The following is an 11,413-nucleotide window of genomic DNA, read 5'->3' as shown; positions in this document are numbered from 1 at the left end:
CATATACAGAATAATTTCTATTCGTTTTAAGTTTTAATGTCGCTCCTTACCTTCAGTTAACATCACTTTTTTTTATTTAATTTCTGAACGTTTTTGAATTAATGCAGCTTTGATTTTGGCTCACCGTGCGTGAATAATTAAAAAAAATTGCATATTAATTTTACTTTTTGATTTGGCTAAATGGCTTTCTCAAAATTTTGACCCAACGTAACTTACGAATTAACTTACGTAGCGAACATCTATATTCGCATATTTCTATTAGGTATATTAAGGAGTTCATGCCCTATTCAATACCTCGGTCTTTACGCTAAAGCTCAAATTTTGTTCCAATTCTTTAAGAATGACCCCTTAATCACAAAGGCCTTTAATTAGAATAAATAACTCTGATGAAAGTACAAAAACAAACTTTAGAGTAAAGATCGAGCCAATGACAAGGGGCGAACCCAAACATATACGAAATAATTCGTGTTCGTTTTCAGTTTTGATGTTGCTCCTTACTTTCAGTTGAAAAAATTGTTTTTTTTTATTTAATTTCTGATCGTTTTTTTAAATAATGCTGTGAAATCCGGCGCCCCCTTCGTAGCAATGTCCCTTCTTCCATGAAAACTTTCTCCATGGAAAGATCCTTCCACGTAACCCCCGATCCCCCCTAACTACTAGAAAAAAATCCCCCCTTCCCTGAAAACGTCTGTATACTTCCCAATAACAAATACTCTATGTAAACATTGGGCAAAGTTTATAACTTAAAGACCTTCCCCTGGGGACTGTGGGGGATTAAACCATCCTTAAAGACGTAGTTCTTGTATTTTTCGACCAAGCTGAACAAAATGGCTACCTCAGAATTTCAATCAGGTCACTTTGGGAAAAAAATGAGCATGGGAGGGGGCCAAGTTGCCCTCCATTTTTTGGTCACTTAAAAAGGGAACTAGAACGTTTAATTTATGTTCGAAAGAGCCCTCCTGCAATATTCTAGGACTATTGGATCGATACGATCACCCCTGGAAAAAAAACCCGCATCCGTGATCTTTCTTCTAGAAAAAAAAAAAAAAATCCACATTTTTGCAGATGTAAGCATGAAACTTCTATAGTAGGGTTCTCTGAAACGCTGAATCTGATGGTGTGATTTTCGTTAAAGTTCTATGACTTTTAGGTAGAGTTTCCCTCTTTTTTTCGAAAATAAGGCAAATTGTCTCAGGCGCGCAACTTTTGATGAACAAGACTCAACTTGATAAAACTTATACATTTGAAATCAGCATTAAAATCTGATTCTTTTGATGTTGTTTTTTTTTTATCAAAATTTTGTTTTATAGAGTTACGGTTACTATTGAGCCGGGTCGTTCCTTACTAAACAGTTCATTACCACGAATTGTTTGATTATTTTTGATTGAATAATGTGCCTGCTTTAAAGTTCAATAGCTCAGATAACAAAATCTTGAATGTAATTCTTTCATGGCTCCTTGTTATAAGTTTGAGATGACACTTGATCTTTGTACAGGGGGGAGGGGGACAGAAGGCGTGATGCCTACAAAGGAGGATTCTTATGAATAAATCTTCTGACTCACCGCGAGCCATCAACTAAATACGAAAGGGCATTTAGCCGGGGAGAGGAGGGTAGAAATTAATCCATAATCTCCCTTCATTTCTGAAAATATTTTTGAAGTAAGCGTATAATAAGGGTGCTGAGGGAGGAGGTGATAGCTCCCCACTCATATCAGATATACATCTTCAATGTAACATAAAAGAATTATATTCGTACATTATTAGACGCAAAAGCAGGAGACGTGGGGAGAATCTTGAGTGCCACCAAGAAATTTCTAGGGGGATAATTGGTACTAGGAGCTACGTTTTTACCAGGATTTAAATGGTAATATTTTTTGTTCTAATTTTATATACACATTCCAATATTTTCTTGCTTTCCCAGGGTGGCTAGATACACAATAAAGAAGGCTTGGAGGGAGGTAGAATTTAGTATCTAATCTTCCTTCAATCCCGGAAATGTTATTGAACTCGGCCCAAATTGTGGGTGATAGCTCCTCTGTTATCAATAAAAAGTAGATACAACAAGAAAAATTTCATTAAAAAATTTACTGGGACAGATGGTGGAGAGTTAAGGGGCGTCATGGGTTCCACCAAGAAATTTCCCAGTAGAGGGAAGGGGCAAGTGCTACCGGGACATTTCAATAGGAATTCTCGTCTTTTTCTTATTTATACACAGTTTTCTCAATTTTCTTTTGTTTCACAGCTGGCATTAACCCCCTTACCCTGCCTGCTGGCGTCTTTTAGACAAGATATATTTACAGAAATCACCTTCAAAATCACGGAAATGATGACCTTGTGGTCAATATTTTGATATTTCAGATATCTCCACCTCCTAATAAACGGTAGATAAAGGAGGGAATAGTAACCTCCCTAACATTGAAGGGAGCCTCGGATCGAAAAGTTTATAGTAAAAACTATAAGTGAAGAGCGACCCTTGTCAAAGGAAACCCAAACTCTAAAAATTGACGCTTAAATTAAAATATATACAACAACAAATTATATTATTCATATTGATTCTAAATATATAAAATCTTATTTATTTTAAAGTTTCTCATCAAAAGCTATTAGCATCAGAAAATGTGCAGAGTTTTAAAAATAGGATTTGAACCAGGGGCGAATCTAGGATCTTTTTAGGGGGGGGCGCAAAATAGGTTCATCCAAAAAAAAATTAGGGGGGGGGGGGCGCAAAATAGGTTGATCCGATAAACTTGCGTTAGGAGCAAGTTTAATTAACGCAAACTTGAGTTAATTAAGTAAATTACACTACTTTAGACAACGCTAGGGGGCACCCCCCTCGTTCCCCCTTCCCTCTGAAGGGGTTCCCCCCTGAAATCCCCCGAGAGGGGTTCGATCTTAATATAAATTAAATAAAAAAACTAGTTTTTTAACTGAAAGTAAGGAGCGATACTAAAACTTAAAACGAACATAAATTATTCCGTATATCAAAGGGGCTGGCCCCTCCTCAATGACTTGCTCTTTACGCTAAGAGCCATAGCTTCAGAGCCATATTTGACCGCTGTCATCACTGTAGCTTCTAATATACTAATCTTGGTTTGCAGACTTATTTTCTTACTCTTCCAAACTATTCTAAACTCTGAAAAAAACACCAAGTGAGGCTGTCCACCTGATCGATCTTTTCGTTATCCAATGTCACCTTTTCATTTTCACTTATTCCTAGCCTTAATGACTTAGTCTTCTTAACATTTATTTTCAAACCTATTCTAGCACCCTGAACTTGCAAAACCTCTAAACGTTCATTCATTTTGCTTACGCTTACATCTAGGACGCTTAAATCCTGATAGTTGCAGAAATATTTATATATGTTTTAACAAGGGATTACAACAACTCAAAAACCTTAAAAAAGAAACCCAAAAGTTTGAAGCTTAGTTCTTAGAAATCGGACTTGCTTTAATAATCAAATATTTTTGAAAAGACGGCAGGATGAAAATACAGCAAATTGTCTGCGGTTAGAAGACAAGTGACAATGAGAATCCATATATAGAATCCTGCCGAGTGCCGGGGCCCGGCGGCTGGTAATTGCAAAAATATTTGCATATATTTTAGCAAGGGATTACAACAATTCGAGAACCTTAGAAAAGAAAACTAAAAGTCAGAAGCTTAGTAGATATCGTTGTTAGAAATCGGACTTGCTTTAAAAATCAAATATCTTTGAAAAGGCCGCAATAAAACAGCAAATTGTCTGCGGTTAGAAGACAAGCGACAATGAGAATTTATATAGAAGCCTGCCCCGTGCCGAGTGCCGGGGCCCGGCGGTAAAGCTGCCAGTCTCCCGGTACTATATATATATATATATATATATATATATATATATATATATATATATATATATATATATATATATATATATATATATATATATATATATATATATATATATATATATATATATATATATATATATATATATATATATATATATATATATATATATATATATATATATATATATATATATATATATATATATATATATATATATATATATATATATATATATATGTATATATTATAGGGCAACGGCTGCTTCCCTTTGAGCCCGTGTCTAAAAGACACAAGTAGTGCGTGCGTGACACTCTTTTCTCACGTGTCGAATGATCTGCTAAATACCTTATTACTTCACTTAATATACCAGGAGTCATTGCCAAATATGGGGACAGGGAGGAAGAATTGAAAGAAACTCAAAAATCTGGGGGGGGGCAGGAGAAATGGAGCCCTGGGCTAAAATCTTCAAATTTACTTTCAAACATTCCTTTCGCAAGACTATCTAGAGGAAACCAGAGAAAGTTAACAAATGCTTCCATTGCTTAAAATACACAGGTACCACGTAATAGTCTTTTCTTGCTTGTTGGTTGCAGAACTAAATACCTTATTTCTTGACTGATGTTCTCCTAACTAAAGAGTATAATATTTTTTTTCTTTAACAAGTTTATTAATTAAGAGCGATTGTTGGTGATGAGTAAACTTACGAGGAATGAATTTTAAAACCCTAGTCTCGTGGTCGATAATTTATGTCGGAAACTTTGCGTGCTCTGAATTCAGTTTTGGATGGTAGTTCCAGATTCTGACGTCAGTGTTTGTGGCTAGCCTGGTAACAATGGGGGTTGAATTAGACCTTGTGTTAGTATGCAAAATATTTATGTAGTTTAAAAGTATGGGACTTTTTTTCAAATGTTGAGAACATTCTGTTTGGTGTTACATGTTTAAAACAAAACAAATCCTCAAAATCTTTTCCAGATTTTATTTTAAACGAGTCCATTTCTTCACTTGCAATAGTGAAATGTTTTTTTCTCAGAAATACCCAAAATATCCTTTAAGGCAGGCATTTTAATAATTAGCTACAGCCTGGCTTTGAAAGATGAAAGGTGTTACGACCTCACCTTATTTCAATGATTTTTACAGATTAATTGCATACCTACAAATAGGAAATATAGGTAGCAAATATAAGCTCTAACAAGTAATCATCAGAACAAGACAGCCATAAAGCTAACATTCCTCTCTAATGCTCTAACTTAGTTTTGGTTTATTACAGGTGCGAAATCTCAAAATTGGGTGTAACACTGCTTGTGTCAAGACCTAGAAAGACGCTAGACCGAAGAATATAATTTGGGAGGGTGGCTATTGGCCTTTCTCCTCTTAAGGTAAAAAAAAACAAAAAAACACTGAGAGTAGGACTGTATTTTGAAGGACAGAGGAGGGGCAAAGATAAAATTGTCTGTATTACCAGGCCGTTCTAGGAGAATTACTGGCCAGGGGCGTACTTTGCTAAAGGTCGGGGGAGGGGGTATCTGCCTCTCCCAGACCTTGGTTTGCCCCCCCAGACCCCTTTTTGCCCTCCCCCAGCTGAATTTTAGTTTCTTCAAAAATTTTGTCAAAACTAAGATAAGCCTGGAAAATTCAAGTATCAACAGAAATGGATTAGTTCTCTTTTGTTTATATTTACCTTTATAGTACTACAAAACACCTTTATAATACTTTTATAGTACTATATTGTACCATTATGTCTCATTTTTCAGTCTTTACTGTCATTTTTACTTGGTTTGGGAAAATTGGCTCCAACTTTGGCCCTCCCACTGGGATTTTGATGAAATTACGCCACTGTTACTGGCCCATTCTTCAAAATAAGATTTAACCATTGTTTCTGACAGAAACAGCATTTTTGGGTAGGCGTTTATCAGTAAATGCAATCCAGTATGTAAGAATTTTGGAGGCTAGACATTTAAATTCAGAAAAGCAAACTTAAGATTGGGACTTGCTCAACTTAAAAGAATTAATTTCAAAGAAAAAGGATTAAAAACAAGGCTAAATTTGAATTAAATTTCCAAAACCAACAGTATAAGAGGGGAGAAAGGACTGAGGCACATAAATGAAGCCGTGATAATAATTGTTACGAGGAACCGTTATCTGGAACTTTGAATTTCTAACGACCTTGAAAATAAATTCGGAACTAAAATAAGCTTTTGCACAAACGCACGTCATTATAGCGTCATAACTCGTTTCAATCAGCTATGTAACTATAGTTAATGCCGCCGCAATAGTTAACGTAAGCAATCAAAAGCAGAAGTCTCCGCCCTCTTGCGAACTATAGAATTCAACCTACACTAAATGATAAAATCCCGGGAAATCAGACAAGCTCCTATAAATACCGGTGGTAAAACATTTCTAAGGCCAATCAAGAAGAATCAATCAAGGAGTAAAGACGTGAAGTGAATTATAGAGTTGCATTCTAATATATTTGAGGAGTAATAGCTTCTGGTAAAAACATGAAATCAAACGTTGGACTAATATTTTGTGCTATCGTTTTGTCTTCAGTGCTGACGGATGCTATTCCACTTAGAAGGTGGGTTGTAGTGAAATTTATATACTAAGTGACACGTCTTAAATGCCAAAGTTTTGTAATTACTGACAGTTGAGTTTTCGCTAATTAGGAGGATTTCTTATAGTTTTTGATTTGTAACTGAACGAATACTATTTATAATTAAGAATTGGAATTTATTCATAAGTTATAATTATAATAATTAAATTAATCTATGATAGAATTTGTTGTAATTGAATTATAGTAATTATTTTCTATTCATATTTTTGGAACTAATATCTGTTTCAAAACCATAATAGAGTCTACTTTGTCCCCTTCCAGGGTGCTGTCAATTATACTAAACAAACTCTTAGTAGAACTAAACGAGCAATAATAATATGTTGTGTGGATGGTAACATTCCAGACCGCCCAAATTTATAAAGTATTTCTGATTTATATTATATCATTTTTTTTTACAATCAATCAATTATTTTATTCATAGTATTTTTTTGTTTTGTTAGACAAGCACTGCTAATGGTTGTTTGACCAAAACAGCTTAGCTTGTATAAATAATGTTATGCATAAATTAGGCGAAGCAATGTATGAATATGGCTATAGCATTTTGTATTACTTATAAGTCTCATTGAACTAATTTAAAATGAATTCAACTAACAATACGCTACCTCTTCCACTGTTTCTTTCTTTTGTCTTTATATGTTTTTTGTTATAAATTGTCTGCACTCACTTACAGGGTTTTTTCTAGAAGGCTTGACTAAATTTGACAAGATTCGATCACTGAGGAAAAAGAGAAATCATTAGAAAAGGCACTTTTTAATAAATCAGTTTATGAAAGATATAGTCCTTTTGGCAAATTTTTGTTTTATCAAGTTTTATGAATCAGAATTCGTTCAGATACGTTTGAAAGAATCCAAAAGCTCAGATTGTGTCGTCAAAATCAATATTTTCAAAGCATTTGTCGCCTTTTTGCTTTAAGGCTACAAAGAAACAAATGATGATCAAATAAAAAATGAAATGATATAACATAATGAAAAATTGAATAAGTGCAAATGTTTGTATACAAAGTTTTAAAATCTAGATAGTCGAGAGAACTTAACAAGAATATCAAGTAACGTGCAGCGCCTTATTGCAAATATAAAACAAGGAATAAGGAATAGTTAAAATATAGACTATAATTACTCCAGTTCTGTTGAAATTGTGGTAGGCCTACTCTGGAGACGGGTCAAATTTAAGTTGTGCCACTTGATTGTTTTTTTTTCTTTCTTAAATATTTCTGAGGAAAAATTAGAAAAAGGACAATTGATGCTTAGGAAATCACAATAAAAGACTATCCTGCTTGTTCGTTTTTCATGCTTAATTTGTGCCATAATTTAATTCTTTTCTAGGTCAAAGAGAGTGTCAGATCAAAGATTGGCAGAACTTGAAACGCTGTTGGCACTTGCTAAGCTGCGGGGTCGATATGTCACCTTACCTGTTGGACTTGGAATGATAAATCCTGCCAAGATGTAAGTATACTAAAAGTAGAGATTTTATTTTGAAAACTGGGTAGCGTATAGACTAGGTAAATACGCAGTTTGGGAGACCTAGGGACGTGCCACCTCCAACATCCTGATTTTTCTTAAGCTTCTGGTTACTTCCTAATCAGACTATCAAATAAATGTATTTTTACTCCTGCCCCCTCAAGAGCAAAATATTGCGTACGCGCCTGGTACATACTATTAACATTTGTTTTTAGACAAGTTTTTAAAAGCTAAGGATAAAAAAAAAAAAAAAAAAAAAAAAAAAAAAAAAAAAACAGGGCCTATAGCATTGCCCTAAGTGATTGCCAATCTGTGAGGAAATTTGCGTCTTTTTAAAGATAAATTAGTGATTTGATGCTCTAGTACCTTGGATTAAAACAGCAAAAGCGGATAATAATATTTTGGAGTCTTCTTAAAGAATGAATTTTATGGGAAATAGCAAGGAAAGGTCATAAGGAATATGATTACGATTTTCTTAAATACACCTAGGTTAACCACCTAACTTCGTGATATTCATACTTGAAATAGGTTAAAAATATTTAAATAATTTTAGGATGTAGGTTTCTAAGAATGGCAAAATATTGGTTATGTGGGAGTTTTTAATCCTTTCTTCTCACAAGGTTAAATAAATAAATAACTTGAAGGAAATGGAAAACAATTGAATTGTTGTGTATTTCATGTTCTAATTTTTAGCTTATTGTTGCTTAAATCACTTCCTCCAAATTTTTTCATTCATACTTCTTGAATTTTTTTCTCTTCTTGCAAAGACTCTTGCTCCTATCTTTCATTTACCATCAACACTCGGTGGCACTCGGTGGCCTTTTTCCTTTATTATGTGTGTAGTTGTAAAAACGGTTTTGTTAATGATTACAAATAATAATAAATTTTATAATCAAAGTAATTAATATCGCCTATTTTAAGTATTTCATACAGCCGCACGATGAAACCTGGGGCCGGAATATATGCAATTAAAACAAGGTTCTGATTACTATATCCCTGGATAAAAACATGTTTTTCCCCCTTACCGAAAAACGGTTCAATATATTTTCCGCTTCACATATTTAGAGCAGCTTTATTATATTGAATTTTTTTTTTTATTCACTTACATGAATTTACTTGTTAGTCTGAAAAATTGAGCTTTTACATTACGACCATTTCGGGGCTTAAATGCGTCCTGAGATTACACAGGCTATACATGAATTACGAAAGAAAGAGTAAAGAAAAAAAACGATCAAGAAAGGGACGAAACTAAACTAGGGTAAATTTTAGCCAGTTAATAAAACAAAAAGACAAAGTAAAAAGAAAATGGAAAGAAAAAAAAACAGACCTTTTGAAGTAACCTGTGTAGAAGGAAAAAATATGCTTGTTCAAGCATTCAACTTTTTTACTTAAAATGTTAATATTTAATGCAACTATTTGACTTTCTGTTTTATTTTGCAGAGGAAAACGAAAGCGTTCAGTAAGCAGAATACCCATCTATACAGAAGCAGGTGACGAAAGACATGCATCAATTGATAAATCATTCTCAGAGGAAAGTTCTGAATCGGAGGAAATCAGGCGGGATACAAGAAGTTTAATTATATTATCAACGTTACTGCAAAAGAGACGGTTATACAATGAATAGCTTTTCAGATTTACTATTTAGTGACTTCTTACGTAACCCAGCTGTGATTCAAATATATATGTTATTGTTTTTATATTATGGTTATTCTGATATTCAGTTTTTCACTTTTTTTTAAGTGATTATATTTTTTTATTTTTGTTACTCCTTTTGAATCTCTTATGTTTTTTACTTCTTTTGTTGCCTAGCGCTCGAGAATTGATCTCAGTGCAACCTTGTTTCTCATATCAGTTTGTGATGAGATTTTGTTCCTATGAAATAAATATTTATTTATGTAGATACATATATATATATATATTTTTCTTTTAGAATGTTATGATTTTATAGAATGAGGTACGATCCTAAGTAACAGAAGTTCCTTAGATAAAAAAAAAGTCAAAGAAACAAAAAAAAATGTGGAGGGTTTAAAATTTGTTTACCTAGTGAAAGTAACCAGTAATTGAGTCGTTAGAAATCCAAGATCAATTGAATCAAATTTTCTAAATTATAGGCGCTGGAAAGATTTAGTGTTAGAACCACTGGAAAGATTTAGTTTCAACTTTTTCACCCTAAACTTAAGGTAAATTTTTCCCCTACAACTAAAAGTTAATACCTAAAATACTTAAATATCAAGGCATTGGCCCTAGTGGCACAGATTGCGGGAGGCAGGGAGATTTAGTGTTGGTACTTGCCCTCCAAGATTCCCCCCAATATTTAGCTTCTGAATTGCTCAAATGGAAGTATGCGTTTTCTATGCTCGGCAAATTTACACTTATGATACTTACTTTAGCTATAAAAAAAAAGTCAAAGTCGTTTCGAAAAAAACTGGAAATTTTCTGGGTAAGAAGAGCTCAAATGATAGCATATGTTTTCTATGCTCAGTCAATTTACACTTACGATCCTTACTTTAACTAAAAGAGCAAAACTGGGGAAAACTTATTTTTACTACCTTCCTGGGAAATATCTTCCCTACATAGTACAAAATCACTTTGAAAATTACTGGAGTTATCGTATTTCTGAACAATATTTGTAATATCCTCTTCGTATAATGTCTCCAACAATGACTTGTGAAGTGAGTTTTGACATTTTCTTTGAACACCTCGTTAATTTAAACGCAACGATCTGCCTCTTAAGCCACTTCTTCAATTCAGAGAAAAGTTTGGACTTTAGGTGAAAGTTCGTAAATGTACCATTTGTTTCCCTATGAGGTGTTGCATTACACAAAGCACATTGCTGTTCCACAAAGCACTAATTCCACAAATGATTCACTGACCCATAAACAGGTGTCTTAAAATTGTTGAACGTTTGATTTGATTTTTTTGGTTTGTTTTGGGGAATTTATGTGCAGTCACTGCAGTTTAATTTCGTATTTTCACCATAGATTTTTAGTTCAGCGCCGAAAGACTTCCATCTTTTAATGAATTAATTAAAAAACAACTTTTCCACAAAATAAGTTTTTCAAAGAAAAGTAAATGACTACATTAAACCAAAAATGAGTAAAAATCAAATCAAATAATCTACCAAGCGTAAAACTACCACACATCTGCATCGATAAATAAATCGAACCCTAAACAAACAGAAATTACAATAAATAACCGAGTCAAACTCAAAACGAGGAGAAATTAACAAGAGTATGTCTCAAAATATCTACGCCTTCCCAAGGCCAGAGCATAATTTGCACTTTACTGAAAAAATACAAATGTTTTTAATTTTATAACTTTAATAAATCAAATAATATTAACATTTCAATTACTAATATCAGTATATGTATACTAAACTGACAATGCACATTCATTTGTATTTTTTCAGTGAAGTGCAAATTGTGTTCTGGCCTTGGGAAGTCATAGGGATTTTGAGCCATACTAATGTTAATTTCTGCTCGTTTTGAGTTTGTTTCTGTTATTTATTGTAATTTCTGTTCGT

At 33.4% G+C, this 11,413-nt stretch overlaps 1 protein-coding gene across 1 annotated transcript; it reads left to right on the top strand.

The window, feature by feature from the left end:
• Positions 1–6,262: 6,262 nt before the first annotated feature.
• LOC148945156 (uncharacterized) lies at positions 6,263–9,738 on the top strand. The gene is made up of 3 exons (XM_089098672.1): positions 6,263–6,397; positions 7,756–7,875; positions 9,331–9,738. Exons 1-3 carry the CDS (start codon positions 6,321–6,323, stop codon positions 9,512–9,514), a joined length of 381 nt encoding a protein of 126 aa, XP_088954798.1. The 5' UTR covers positions 6,263–6,320; the 3' UTR covers positions 9,515–9,738.
• The last annotated feature ends 1,675 nt before the right edge of the window (positions 9,739–11,413 follow it).

Source organism: Artemia sp. Qi Xiang Cuo, chromosome 13 (assembly GCF_049724085.1).
Source record: "Artemia sp. Qi Xiang Cuo chromosome 13, ASM4972408v1, whole genome shotgun sequence".
Lineage (NCBI taxonomy): Eukaryota > Metazoa > Arthropoda > Branchiopoda > Anostraca > Artemiidae > Artemia > Artemia sp. Qi Xiang Cuo.
This window is presented reverse-complemented; position numbering and strand designations above follow the sequence as displayed.

Excerpts from the sequence above, each read along its gene's own strand:
- LOC148945156 (XM_089098672.1), top strand. The coding sequence starts at position 6,321 with ATGAAATCAAACGTTGGACTAATATTTTGTGCTATCGTTTTGTCTTCA. Across the intron at positions 6,398-7,755 it reads GATGCTATTCCACTTAGAAG|GTCAAAGAGAGTGTCAGATC; the intron begins GTGGGTTGTAGT and ends ATTCTTTTCTAG. Across the intron at positions 7,876-9,330 it reads ATGATAAATCCTGCCAAGAT|AGGAAAACGAAAGCGTTCAG; the intron begins GTAAGTATACTA and ends TTTATTTTGCAG.